General features: G+C 36.8%; 4 protein-coding genes across 6 annotated transcripts in view; 2 read left to right on the forward strand and 2 right to left on the reverse strand.

Annotated features, from left to right (window-relative positions):
* LOC103874503 overlaps positions 1–14,851 on the reverse strand; it is a 524,448-nt gene that overhangs the window by 365,101 nt on the left and 144,496 nt on the right. The window lies entirely within an intron of this gene.
* Positions 104–3,584, forward strand: LOC103874480 (G patch domain-containing protein 8). Its single transcript, XM_033273859.1, has 3 exons — positions 104–2,044; positions 2,125–2,219; positions 2,308–3,584. The coding sequence occupies exons 1-3, from the start codon at positions 1,844–1,846 to the stop codon at positions 2,420–2,422; spliced, it is 411 nt and encodes a 136-aa protein (XP_033129750.1). The 5' UTR covers positions 104–1,843; the 3' UTR covers positions 2,423–3,584.
* LOC103874481 (probable L-cysteine desulfhydrase, chloroplastic) lies at positions 3,505–5,454 on the forward strand. Its single transcript, XM_009152906.3, has 2 exons — positions 3,505–5,045; positions 5,109–5,454. Exon 1 carries the CDS (start codon positions 3,622–3,624, stop codon positions 5,038–5,040), a length of 1,419 nt encoding a protein of 472 aa, XP_009151154.1. The 5' UTR covers positions 3,505–3,621; the 3' UTR covers positions 5,041–5,045; positions 5,109–5,454.
* On the reverse strand, positions 9,261–12,042 carry LOC103874482 (shaggy-related protein kinase alpha). Of its 3 annotated transcripts, none has more exons than XM_009152907.3 (11): positions 11,776–12,042; positions 11,290–11,443; positions 11,120–11,212; positions 10,690–11,022; positions 10,491–10,622; positions 10,274–10,414; positions 10,146–10,196; positions 9,971–10,066; positions 9,823–9,906; positions 9,635–9,737; positions 9,261–9,530 (listed from the first exon to the last, which is right to left on the reverse strand). In XM_009152907.3, exons 2-11 carry the CDS (start codon positions 11,383–11,385, stop codon positions 9,448–9,450), a joined length of 1,212 nt encoding a protein of 403 aa, XP_009151155.1. In that variant the 5' UTR covers positions 11,386–11,443; positions 11,776–12,042; the 3' UTR covers positions 9,261–9,447. The 3 variants fall into 3 exon arrangements, with proteins under 3 accessions (XP_009151155.1, XP_033129681.1, XP_033129682.1); XM_033273790.1 differs by having other exon boundaries at positions 11,638–11,969; XM_033273791.1 differs by lacking the exons at positions 9,261–9,530; positions 9,635–9,737; positions 9,823–9,906 and having other exon boundaries at positions 9,965–10,066.

Genomic DNA, 14,851 nt, shown 5'->3' on the forward strand with positions numbered 1-14,851 from the left:
CTCTCTCTTCTCTCTCTCTCTCTCTCTCTCTCTCTCTCTCTCTCTCTCTCTCTCTCTCTCTCTCTCTCTCTCTCTCTCTCTCTCTCTCTCTCTCTCTCTCTCTCTCTCTCTCCTCTCTCTCTCTCTCTCTCTCTCTCTCTCTCTCTCTCTCTCTCTCTCTCTCTCTCTCTCTCTCTCTCTCTCTCTCTTTTCTTTTGAACTTTCTTCAAACTTCTTTTATTCAAGTGATCGAATCAAACCAAAAGTGTGTATTATTTTATGTTTCTATAGAATTATTGTAATAAATGTCCAAACACAGTAGTGTTTCTTTGTTATTTCTTGCTTTCTTCTCTTAATGATGCCTTCTAGATACGGCTCTCTCAAATTTCAACAAAGTGCCAAACTCTATCACTTATATTCATCTGCCTAAAGTCTGTTAGTCAATGCAAATAAGAAATTATTGTGTGACGAGTTTCTTTTGCCTTAACAGAAAAAAATATATTGTATCTTTTGTGGAAACATATCAATTTTGTAGCTCATCTGTATATCAAACCTTCATCTCTCATCATATTCAACTTCTAAATTTAAATATATTTTATTCCTGAATTCTACTACGTTTCACCTTTTTCGCTTCACATATTCATATAAATGAACACTGAGATTTGGGAACATACATATGGTCTATACTAAATATCTTTGCTGAACAAATTGGTAAAACACGTTAGATTTCGATTGTCTTAACTACACATCCAGTCATCCGCTACATAATTTCATTATTAGAGTATTACATACACTATGACAAGGCTGTAGTAGAACGTACTAGAGTACAGTATTTTTCATATAATCATGTAAACTAATAAATCCCAAAGTTCAAATTAAAAGGAATCTGTCGAAGAATAAAAGACACAAATGTGTTATTTTATATGTTAAAGCGTGCTTCTTCTTTCGTTTTCCTTCTTTGAGGAATATATTCAACAGCTTCAAGCTACACTATAACAAGTAGTAGTTTATTAATATCTAGTAGACTTTTTCATACGAATGCCATAATCTTCTATAATAATCGTGTAGCCTATAAACTACATATTTTAAGCAATAATTAAAGCATGACTATTCACCACCAACAACGATCGTTATCGAATTTTATAAATGAAAGAAAAAGTTTGATTGATTCTTTTGGATGTGAATGGATTAATCTTAGCGGATTTGCAAGCGAAAAAGAAACTCTCCTTGGTATTATTGTGGGTTTGGAATTTTTTTGGGAAAAATTATCCCTTATATTTTAATGCATAAGTAACATAAAATTAAATATAACACATATTATTTGTTTGCTAAAATATAATGACAAATAACTATTTAAACTTGTATTGGAAAAAGCCTTACATACTTTGAAAATATAAGGGCCTCTAAGAGATGCTATATCTAAAAAAAATAAACAAAAGGGATTTTAACATATAGTTTCTACTTTCTTCTTCCTCTTTTTTGATCAACATAGTTTCTACTTTCAAGTTACGATATTAAAAAGCATACACCAAACATAGTATATGTTTCAAAGTAAAAAAGTAACCCACTAAGCTAGCTAGCACCAAATATGCGCATTACAAAAGTCACTCATCTTTTTATCACGACCAATCATATGAACGAATGTAACCACAAACCTTTTAAATTTTTAATATAGGAAACTGAGTGGGTAATCCTCAACTTGGACCAGATTCCTTCTCCTTTTTTACTTTTCATTTCTAATTTATATAATTTACTAATTTTATTTTAACACAAATGCTAAAATCATTTTTTAATTTTAATTTTAATTTTCACTTAACCAAAATATTTTTGGTGGTTTGAGCCCAAGGCCCAGTACTAAGAATGTATGGGCTTAGCAAGGTCTACTTCTACTGCCTGCTTCCTGTCCATTATGACAATCCAGGTGTTAGCAGAACGTGAGCTGAAGATCCAGAGCGATGTGAAAGAGATTCGCAAAGTCTTCTGTTGTGAACTCTGCAGCAACCAGTATAGAACGGTGATGGAGTCTGAAGGTCATTTGAGCTCATATGATCACAACCATAACAAGGTAAACAAATAATACATGAACCCTTGTTCTTGTTTCATAGCCTATCGATGGCCTGAAAACATCCAAGTGTGACTATGCAGCGATTCAAAGATATGAAAGAAATGCTCCGTGAATGCAGCCGCGACGATAGGAAGAAGCCAGAGAAGCAGCGTCAAGAGAGGGAGATGACTAAAATGTGCTCAATACTATCTGTTCCTTTTACATGTTTTGATATATTGTGGTACGGTTGGACTTAACCACAGAGTATTGTTTTCTTTCTTTAGGACTGATGCTCGTAAACAACAGCAGATCCAACAGAACAAGCTAGAAGAAGACCCAGAGAACGTCCAAGCCTCATTACCGGCTAAGACCACTGTTACACCACTAGCTGTCCAATAACAACGAAAAACATTGAAGTGTGGCTTTTCTATCAAAGAGGGGCAGTATATCAAAGGTGCAGTAACACAAGCTAGGACTAGTTAATCCTGCTACAACATTACTTGCTCACATATCAATTGAAACTAAATATCTGTTACATTTTTGTAGAGCAAACCAACAAGCAGCATCAAGAAGCCTAAAGTAAGCAATTGCATCGATTTTTGGCCACGGATAGCGACAAAGATTAAAGTTGTTACATCTTGATTCAAGAACATTGTACTATTTTTTTTTTTGCTATATAGAACATTGTACTTTATGTGATTCTGTTTTATGTTTTAAAAAAAAATTAATCTGCAACAAAATTACTGTCTTTCAAGTCTTTGGCTATATATCAATCTGACTGTTAAAAACAACCGTTAAAGGTTAAATTGCCACTCCCACTGTTTGGAAACCACCGCCTACTCAATGGACTAAATGTAATAAAGATGGTTCATGGAACCATAAAGAAGGAAGAGGCGGCATTGGTTGCTATAGAAGCGGGAGCTGAAACACTCAGATGGGTAGTATCAATAATGACTGGTTTTGGATATCGAAATGTTGTTGTTGAGTCTGACTTGCAGCTGCTGGTCCGGATGAACAGAGGTGAGGAGGATATATGGCCTATACTAAAACCAATCATCCAGGACATAAACCATTCTTTGATAGCATTCCCAGCTTATGTGATATCATATTACCCTAGGTAAAGAAATAAGGCAGCTGACACGAGAGCAAATAAGACTTTTCATTTATGAATAATGTCCCTAAGCCGTTATGTATTCTATTAGTGCCATCTTGGGTAAAGTCTTTTATGGAGGCTGATAAACCTTGTGTAAGAATGTCTTAGAGGAAAATGAAAGTTGATGTAGAGCAAAAGAAGAAGAAAAAGAAAAACAACCGTTAAAAGGTGGGTCACCGCTGTGTCCTGTCCGTAGAAAGATGTAACGGATGCAAAATGGCAGACCATTTAACACGTGAGTTAAAAGAGCCTTTGTGTTGGTGGTAACTTGGTAGGTGATATCTTCCTTCCTTACCAACACGCGCCAGTCACGTGACATGGTTATTTTGTTTGTCCACTTGTCGTCGTCATGGAACCGCACTTTCACAACTTGTCTTTATCCTCTTTTTAATAATGAATGAATGAAAACAACAAACTCAAAACCATTCCTCTTTGAACAAATCCAATGGCGTCTCTCTCTCCGCCGGAAGAAACCGCCGCCGCCGCCGCTTCCTTTCACCACCGTCGCTCCAAACGCTATTCCTCCTCCACCACCAACGGCGTTGAACCGGTTCCCGACAAACGCCACAAGATCTCTCCCCCTCCGAGTTTCATTTCACCCTCCGAGATCGAGTCAGAGTTCTCGCACCACGACCCCGCCTTCGCGCGGATCAACAACGGAAGCTTCGGCAGCTGTCCCTCCTCCGTCATCGCCGCGCAGCGAGACTGGCAGCTCCGGTTCCTCCGCCAGCCGGATCGGTTCTTCTTCGACGAGCTCAAGCCCAACATCTCCGCATCCAGAGCCGCGATCAAACGCATCATCAACGCCGAGCACGAGGACGAGGTCTCCATCGTCGACAACGCCACCACGGCGGCGGCCATCGTCCTCCAGCAAACCGCCTGGGCCTTCCGGGAAGGCCGGTTCGACAGAGGCGACGCGGTGGTGATGCTCCACTACGCCTTCGGCTCGGTGAAGAAATCGGTGGAAGCGTACGTCTCACGCTCCGGCGGGGAGGTCATCGAGGTGCAGCTACCGTTCCCGGTTAACTCCGCTGAAGAAATAATCAACCGGTTTAGAACCGGTTTAGCATTGGGGAAGGCGAACGGTAGGAAGGTTAGGTTAGCTTTGATCGATCACGTGACGTCCATGCCTAGCGTCGTGATACCGATCAAGGAGCTTGTGAAGATATGTAGAGAGGAAGGCGTTGACCAAGTGTTCGTTGACGCTGCTCATGGGATTGGTTGTGTCGACGTGGACATGAAGGAGATTGGCGCTGACTTCTACACTAGTAACCTCCACAAGTGGTTCTTCGCGCCGCCTTCCGTTGCCTTCTTGTATTGCAAGAGGTCCGGTGGTGATGCTGGTGGTAATCTCCATCACCCTGTCGTGTCTCACGAGTACGGGAACGGTTTAGCGGTTGAGAGCACGTGGGTGGGGACTAGAGACTACAGCGCTCAGCTGGTTGTGCCTTCGATTTTGGAGTTTGTGAACCGGTTTGAAGGAGGGATCGATGGGATAAAGAGGAGGAATCATGAGTCTGTGGTTGAGATGGGTGAGATGTTGGTTAAGTCTTGGGGGACGCAGCTAGGTTGTCCGCCGGAGATGTGTGCGAGTATGGTCATGGTTGGGTTGCCTGTGAGTTTAGGTGTGTCGAGTGAGACGGATGCTGTGAGGCTAAGGAACCTTTTGAGAGAGAGGTTCAGCATTGAGATACCGACTTACTTTAGACCGCCTGGTCAGGGTGAGGGTGAGATTGATTCGATCACGGGGTATGTTCGCATTTCGTATCAAGTTTACAATAAACCTGAGGAGTATCATAGGCTTAAGGATGCGGTTAATGAACTTGTGAGAGATGGGTTCAAATGCTCGTCTCTAACTGGTTGAATAAGGTAACATTGTCTAGTATGCATTGGTGAAGGGCACTAGGATATGTACTAATGTGTGTAACGCAGGGAAACAAGCTATTTCGAGGGGGAGTAAATGAATAATGGATGGTGAGAGTTATCATGGTTTAGGTACCATGAGGATTTGGAAGAAGTGAAGTAGCCTATATATATATGTATTTTCTAGTTAAGTCATAAAACGTCTTCTGAATACAGTAACTATGTATGAGAAGACTTTGTAAGCATTCTTCTAATTTCATTTGCTCAGAATCGTTTTGTTCATCAAGTGTCTCTCCTCTTTACGTTAGCAAGGTCGGTAATAAAGTTAACAACAGTCACTATTTTCAGTGTTGTTGTTGTTATTTCGATGTAACTGTCTTAAAAATAAAATCCTTAACTTGTGTTGTTTACGTCACAGCATTTTGACTTGCTCAAAACCACTAAATGGAGAACGTTGATTTGATGTAATTCATTTGGAAACCTTTTGTTATACTGTAAAGATTAGATTCATTTAAAACGGGCAATGTAAACACGTTTTATAGTATAGCAGATATTTGAAAAGGAGACTTTTTGAAAAGACTGCTATAATCACGTCTCTAAAAACATTTGAAGATATTTATGGCAACAGATAATACCTACCTGGTAAGACTCGTAAGAGCAATTAAAGTAGTCATTGGTTGATTGAAAAAGATTCCTCAACTCTTGCATGTTCGCAACGTTTTAGTAACATGAAATGTTTGTTTGACTTTTGAGAGTCTTTGATCCTAAACCTACCAAACAAACTATGGGACCCATACAACTCAGCAATTCACAATTCTGACGTGGCGCAGCATTGGCATAATCAGTCGTACATTCCAGGGTAAGAGTTTTTCTAGCCTTTCTGCAAATTGCCATATTGTGAAGAACCTGCTCAATCAATTTTGAAACAATTCAAAAGACATGGTTTTCTGAAAGAACAAAACAAAGAGAAGAACAAGCATCACATAATTCATTTCAAGTAAGTACACAACGAACAAAAGGCTTTTGTTTTGCTCAAAAAAGTGTGATGAAAACAAAGCTACAAAGACCATTTCTACTTTGCAATTGAACTATCTAAGAAGAATACATCATCATCACAACATTCAATACCGATAAAAGTAACATCGAGAAAACTGTGACTCGATTTCAAACTCAAGTGTCTCGATCTAAAAACACGAGTGAGGATTAATATCAAAGGCAAATCAAGAGCTCAAGTGAGTGTCTTTCTTACTGTTGGTTTAAACTAAAAAAAGTTCTACTAGGTTCATCTTAGTGTTCATTGCTTACTTCAGACTTTACCAAACTAAACTATGTGATCTAACAAATCACATCTTGTACCTTTGTCCCCTTTTTTTCAAAAATAAAGAAAAAAAAATCAGACCTTGGGATCAGGGGCGGATCTACAGTGTCCAGTACGGGGGCACGTGCCCCCTACTACTTTATATATATTATTTAGTTAAAATTGTAACCGTTGTTGCCTGTAGGTCTATTGGTAAAGATGTCCCCATCAACTCTTGAGTGTACAGGTTCGATGCCCTCCTAGGTTCCATTTTTTATGTTTTATTTTTACTTTGTTTTACAGTTCTGATTTTTTAGCTTGTCACGTTTCCATCCTTCATGGGAACTATTAATTGCACTTCACCAAAATTTGATTTATTATTAATAATTTTCTTTTGTTTCTATTAACACAGTTGCTTCTTTGGTTTATTTAATTTTCACTAATTCTTTTTCGTTTTTAGATTTCATTTTTTCTGAAACAATTTTTAAATTTATTATTTTCTACAACTGGCATTATCAATTGCTAATAAATAAGAAAATAATTTATATTAAAATAGTAAACTATATATTTACTTTCTATTTAATATTTCAGAGTTTATTTCTTTATGATATAGTGACTTGTATGATACTGTAATACATATAAAATTAAATACTAAATTATATATACTATATATATTTAACTAGTTTTGATTGTAGAATTTAATTATTTTGATTAATAAAATTTGTAAATTTTTCTAAAAATATTAAAATAACTTATAAAACTTGTTATAAGTTGTAAGAATTACTATATATTTTGTCTACCACTTATACTTAATAACTTATATATATTTTTAATATATATTAATATTTTATAACACTTTTTAATAATTTATTTTCTGGAAATTATGTCTAATGACATTGCAGTTTTTCGTTATTTTATACTTATATTTTGACTATGTGTTTACAAAATATTCATTACTAAAATTCTAATTTCGTCTGAAAAAACAGTTTTTATTAGAAATTATATTATTACATATATTTATTGTGTGCCCCCGTCAAATAATTTTTCTGGATCCGCCACTGCTTGGGATCGTTCCGTTTCTTGTGGTTGAGCTGAATCAGAATGTCGATACACTCGTGGAATTTGCCAGATTGGAAATAGGAGAGAGCGTCTTTAGCGAGTGCATTTTATTTGGAAACATTTTGTCACTGTAAAGATCAGATTTTTTTTAAAACATGAATTTTTTTTTCTGTCAGCTGTCTATTTCAACTAGATTCAGACGAACCGGTTTTCTGCAGAGCAACTCCGTCTGTCCGGATCTGAATCAGATTCACATCTTCGAAATCCTTCTGTAGTTTTTGGAACATGTCGATCTTCGTTGCAAATATTGACTAGTCTATTGGATTTGTAACGACGTCCACTAAATCCGTGCAGTTTGTCTCGAAGTATTTTCATGTCTCTTATATATGAGGTTGTCCAAAATAAATTTTTAAGGTTGAGAGGCTACTGTGCGGACGTAATCTATACACGTTTTATAGTATAGCAAATATTTGAAAAGGAGACTTTTTGAAAAAACTGCTATAATCACGTCTCTAAAAACATTTTAAAGATATTTATAGCTACAGATAATACCTACCTGAATAAGACTTGTAAGAGCAATTAAAGTGGTCGTTGGTTGATTGAAAAAGATTCCCAAAACTCAGGTAGCGCATGTTCGCAACGTTTTAGTAACATGAAATGTTTGTTTGACTTTCCAGAGTCTTTGATCCAAAAACCTACCAAACTATGGGACCCATACAACTCAGCAATTCATAATTCTGACGTGGCGCAGCATTGGCATAATCAGTCGTACATTCCAGGGTAAGAGTTTTTCTAGCCTTTCTGCAAAATCCACGATGATCCTTTTGTTTTTTTCTTATGTATACCAAAGTGTCGGTAGCTTATTACTATTGTTGTTGGTGGATTCATTTGAAAACTCTTTGTTTTGCTTCTCTTATTCCAAATGATATTTTTCTTTGTAGAGGGCATCGTCAAGTCTCATCGCACTTTGCAAATTTTGCATACTTTTCTCGGCGGCGTGTTAACTCAAATACAAGTTAAAAATTTGTACCAAAATGAATAAATCTTATACAAAAAGAAATTCTAAACGTGTGAAACCTGGAAGGTTATTAGAGAAAGGTATCAGGCTTGCCACTGGTATAAAGAGATTTGGTTTAAATATGCAACACCGAAGTATTCTTTTATTGCATGGATTGCAATGAAAGGAAGACTTGCAACAGGAGATCGCATGAGGCATTGGAGTGGGTCAGTGGGCAGCTAGCTCTTGTGTTTTATGCAATGAATCCTTGGAAACGATGTAGCATCTATTTTTTTAGTGTGTATACTCTGCTCAAATTTGGAAACAGTTGATGGAAGGGGTGTTGCTAAATTAGTATACTGATCAATGGTGGAGGCTAATGAGGATTATGAGAAGCCCACAGGAAGCAAAGTGAAGTCATTTGTCATAAAATACATTTTTTAGCTTGCAGTCCATACAATATGGAGAGAAAGAAACCGGAGACGGCATGGGGAGGGTCCTTCTCCTGCGAATCTTCTGGCAAGACTGATAGACAAAGGGATGAGAAACAAGCTCACTCTCATTCAGAGAAGAAGTGACAAAGAACTTGAGGGAGGGATGATCTATTGGTTTAGCACAAGAGTTGAAGATGTCTAGCTTTGAATTTGAATTTTTGAGCTCCGTTTTGAAGTCTTGAATGTAAATAGAAGGAGGCATAGGTTCTTTCATTTAGCAAAGTAACACTTGATGTAACAAGGTCATTTTTTCTTTGAATTAAATTTAACATTCAATTAAAAAAAAAAATCTTAAGCTTTTAAAAGGAGCTAAAATGGTCCTTCCTAGTTTGTTGAATACTTTCTTTGGTACAAAGATTCACTAAAGCACAAAGAATACCAAACTATTGATTTAAATTACTTGATGGCTTGTATACTATAAACCAACCAGTCATAATAAATTTTTTTTTCTACTACTCATACAACAAACAAAGGGTACACATATCAGAGAGGTAGATAGAGAGAGGCATATTATACAAGTGTTGTAATTGTGCTACTACATTTAAAGTTTTTTTAAGGAAATCACAAACCGAGCCAAGGACACTGCTTCCTGGCATGCTCAGGTACTAACTTTGCTACAATCTCAACTGCCACACCTTTCAGCTCTGTTATCACAACCAATAACAAAGATGATTTCAGAAACTTGGATGACCTTTATAGGGTAACTTTGGAGCTAAGGGAGTTAGGAAAGGAAGATAGATGTATGTACCGTGAGGCTTGAAGTTGAACAGTGGTGGAAGGAAACGTCCATTAGGCAGACGTGCATTTGGATCTCTTAGCTCATCAAAGAATGGGTGAACCAATGTGTCAAGCTGTAACCAGATGTCACATGTCAGGTAAAAAAAAAAAAAACAGAAATGAAAAGATTCAGAGAAGAATGAATGTTCTAACACTCACAGCGGCAGATCGCAGATTGGGAGAGTATTGAAGAAGCCTTGACACCAAATCAACAGCCTCCGGAGGCATGCGTTTGTGGAATATCTGTAAACATATATTATGGTGAGAAGCTATGTTCAACTGATGTAATATAATGTTTTAGTTATACCTTGTGCCATGGATGAGCTTTAATCTGAGGGAACTTGAACTCCGTGTAGTTTGGATTCATGCATTTGATTTCCTCCCTAGTAGGCGTTCCCAAAACCTACAGCAATACAACATATATAAACATTAGAAACAAGAAGTTATTAATAAAGGGAACATGTGCAACAAAGCTTATTTACCTTGATAATCTCTACAAGTTGATCAACGCCACTCTCACCAGGGAACAATGGCTACCATAAGCAAATGATAGATTTTGTCAATACCACAAAACTCCAGTTTTGAGTAGAATAGAATTTGAATAAGTTACCTGTCCAAGCAAGAGCTCAGCAAGAACACATCCTGCAGACCAGACATCAATGGCCGTTGTATACTCGGTGGCTCCAAAAATAAGTTCAGGGGCTCTGTAATACCTTGAGCAAATGTAGGAGATGTTTGGTTCCCCTTTTACCTGTTTTCAAGAGTTGCATTTGATTTACTAAAAAAATTCAAGAAGAATGTACACAGAAGAGATTAATCGAACTCACCAATACTTTTGCACTTCCAAAATCACATAGCTTCACTTGATGTGTGTGTGGATTTACCAACAAGTTCTGAGGTTTTATGTCACGATGACACACACCAATACAACGGTGAATGTAAGATAAAGCCCTAAAGATCTGCCAAACATAGAAGAAGTCGATAAGTAATCTAAAACCAATTTACAAATGCGATAACTGAGAGTACCTGATAGGTGTAGAGTTTGACGTATATGATAGGCATACGCTGGTTGAGTTTGTTGTAGTGTTTGATAACACGGTGAACCGTTTCAGGGACGTACTCAAGCACCAGGTTGAGGTAAAGCTCGTCTTTCTCCGTGGTTGAGAAGAAGCAGTGTTTGAGAGAGACGACGTTTGGGTGATCGAGCAGCCTCATGGTTTGAAGCTCACGGTTCTTGTACCTCCGGTCTTGCAAAACTTTCTTTATCGCAACGGTTTCTCCTGTCTCAAGGCATTTCGCCTGGAAGACAACGCCGAAAGAACCTTGTCCAACAACACGTTCGGCCATGTAGCTGATCGTCTGCATTTGACATTTGAGGGGAAATCAAAACCAAAACAGAAGAAAGAAACTAATGAATCAACTTAACCTAAGAAAGAAGAAGAATAAAAAGGTTAACCTGTTTAGGTTGGCCGTTTCTACCACCGATGGTAGTGACTATAATGTGGCCAGTCTCTGTGCTATTACCATCAACCACTGTGGCTTCCATCTCCTAAGCAAAAATCAAAACCTCCATTTTAGTTGTCTATAATAAACATAGTAAGCAAGAAACACGAAACAAAGGCATACTTTATCATCACGAATCTTCATGTCGTTCATTTCTTCAGGCAATTTATCAACACCACCAGTAGAGTCTATAGGAGGTGGTATGCTCACTGATGCCATTTTCTTTTCCAGGGTACACACAAAGTTTCCTTCTTTCACTCTCTAAGCTCTCTTGAGACTGCAACAAATCAAAAGTGTATTGTTTTTTTTTTTTCAAATTCAAACAGAGAAAACAACATTTTATTCACAAACTGATTATAAAAGAGCAAGCTTTTACAAGTGTTGTTTGTAACACTAACAAAGTAACCCAATTAGCAGAGAGACAAGAACAATAAGAGAAACCCAAAGAGGAAAGCTTTTAGGCAAAAAGACCTTCTTAACATCAAAGTAAGCAGATCTGGAGCTATAACCACCTCACAAATTTTCCCAACAGAGCAATAGAGACAGGCCTCCAAGAATTCGAGATGAGCATCTTAAAAATGAAAACTTTGAAGAGATGTTTAAACGTACCGATTGAAAGCGTAGAAATTCCAGATCGAGAGAGATGGAGAAGACGAAGATCTTTAGAGGTAGATCCGTACGATTAAATAAAAGAAGAGATTGTGGGTTTGATGATGATGATGAGCCTTCTCTTCTTTCCTCTCTTCTTCTCGCTTTAACTTTTTTTTTTATTATGAATTTCTATTTTATTTTATTTTATTGTGGTGTTTCTTCTCTTTTCTCGTCTCGTGAGCGTATAATATACTGCGCTGGAGACATTTTTTTATTTTGTTACAAATACTATATAATAACTATATTTATTTATTGATGTCTGGAAAACCTGTATTTATTTATTACAACGTTTGACCGTAGAATACGAAAACAAATAGGCCAATGGGATAGTCTTCAAGTGAAAACTAGAGTAGTAATAATAATGGAGACTTTGAAGTTAGCAAAGAACCAATGTAAAAGTTACATTGGTTATGGTTTTTGCTGTGTTTTTTGAGTATTTCTTTTGACCGTTCAAAACTTTTTCTTGTTCTCCCCAACACACACGACACGACAAAAGTGAGATGAGGATGATGGTAGAAGCAAATACACATCATTCATTATTATCTTAATAAACTGATCATCACATGACCATTCGATCAATTATTTCTTGTGTATGGATTGCAAGAATATACGAAGAGTGTTTACCAAAAAAAAAAAAAGAATATACGAAGAGGAGACCACAAGCTGAAAAATGGGCCGTTGGGTCAAACGTGTCGCAGAGGCAAACAAAAATATAAATAAATAAAATTAATCAACGACCACTTTTTTTATTACAAGGTGAGAGACCACCCTATCTTGTAAGCTATCTCCCTTAATAATTCACCCCCAATTATTGGATTTTATCCCCCTTACAACAACATTCAATAAAAAGTTGGGACAAACAAAAATATGTATTTTGGAAATTTCTTCTTCTGTTTAATAATTCCATGGACAGAAGCATAATGGGTTCTGAATTTATTGTGGTTCTTATTTTCATACAACCAACAAACAATGGATTTTAATTAGTGGAATGTGTTGAATGAATGCCTTGTGTTCCAATTTAATTTTATCCCATAAAACATTATATACAAAAATGAAAGAGGTAACAATGAAATACCTTAGTCAATCATAATTTTCTTCTCACATGCACAGAAACACAATCGTCAAAGTTTAGACATTTCAATTCAACTTACAAACTCACCAATCACGACTTCGGAAGTGTTTTCATTTTTTTTTTGGGCAACGGAAGTGTTTTCATTTATAACACACAAGTAACAACACTGCGTCTCTGGCTCACTACGTTATTAAATCATCTTGAAATCTTTGTTCCAAGTTATTTAACATCCTATTTTCAACATCCATCAGTCAAATAAACCAAAAACAAAAAGCTTTTCTTCTGGTCTTTGTCTATCCTCCGCATCGGGTGGCAAACTGTGGAACACGGCCAAGTGGTAACAGAATATCCTTCATTGTCTCATAATCTTCATTTCCTATTCCACTTCCTTCCAAAACCTGTTTTTATATTTTTCACATCAAAAATTAACTTAATAAGATTTCACCTTTATTAGTAGTGTTCAAGTCAAATGCGACTAACCTTGTTTCTGTTAAATATATAAGGTGCAATCCGAGGAATGCGGCATACAGACAACGCATCCAGTAACACAAAAACTATCACTTGCCATTGCTCAACCTAAACGAAGGTACTGCCCTTGTCAACGACATCGTCTCCAACAAGCTTCCCTGTTCCACAACCACATTGCTGACAACTGTTAAATAACTTCGAAACATAAGTTTTGAGAGATTGATATTTCATTATGTGAAACTTGATTAAAAAGCTAGGATTTCAAATACCATTTCAGATATACTAAGTTTTTCTTTCAATAGTGCTTTAATACATCTGACAATTTAGCTAGAGCCGGGATGTGTTTGGTTTTCTAGGTATACCGATAACAGAGTAACATAAGCAAATCGATGAAAAGGTTTTGAGAGTTGCCACTTACCAGTCCTTTTCCCAACTCAGATATCGGTATTGGCAGCCTGAGATCAGTAGCGACTCTAGGTAAAGCTCTTGCAAGACACCCAGCAATTGTCTCCTTGATCTCTGAGGATAGCCCGTCTACCAAGATAATCCTCCGTGGGTACTCTTTACCATAAACAAATAAGAACTCCTCATGAGCAGATTTATCCTTCCCATATATGTATGCCAGAGAAGACGATGAAGCCCAGCTAAACAGTGAATCCCACATCATGCCGAAAGTTGATAACTACAGGAAGGTGGTGGACCAATGTGACAGTTAGTTCCATGCACTCCTAATGGGCAGTTTGTACAAAATGCTTAAAATAGACTTACAGTTAGAGAGATAGATAGATATTTGGAATATTTCTAAATATCTTATTATTTATTTTAGTGATTATTTTAAATTTAGATAATCATCTTTATTGTTTTAGAGTTTTATTAAGTTTGTATTCAATTTATGAATTTATGATTTGATTAATAAAAGTTAAGAGATTTCTCTTTATTCCTTATTTTCGGTCAGAACATTGGTGTTTACAACGAATTTAAGAAACATTGATTTTAGGCATTCTTAGACTAAATAAGATAGTTTTTCGGGTATTATCATAATCAACGGATCTCTAGTTCTATCCTATAAAGCTTCCGCTACGTCAAACTCTAATCGACGATGAAACCCTGCACACGCATAGTACACTTCAAAACCATCCAGATAAACAGGACGGACAATAACGGTAACAAATCAGCAGAAAATGGCCTAATAAATAACCACCACCACAAGATCTCTCAGGCTCCCTACGGAATAAAAGAAACCATTCCTACCTTCAAGCAAAGAATAAGTAATATATACAGCTACAAATTCTTAGCGATATCTTGGTCGTAAGGCCTAACTACTCTTAAACACCTCCTTAGTGGAAGTTTGCTTTAAAACACTACATTCGTCAGTAGCCTTGGAATCTGTCAAAAACAAAATTCATATAATACCAATCTTTTGGTAAGTCGTAAAGAATGTGCTTTCAATTTCATCATCCAACTTACCATTCCTGGATTCGCAATCGCAAGGAA

This window comes from Brassica rapa, chromosome A06 (genome assembly GCF_000309985.2).
Source record: "Brassica rapa cultivar Chiifu-401-42 chromosome A06, CAAS_Brap_v3.01, whole genome shotgun sequence".
In the NCBI taxonomy this organism is placed as follows: Eukaryota; Viridiplantae; Streptophyta; class Magnoliopsida; order Brassicales; family Brassicaceae; genus Brassica; species Brassica rapa.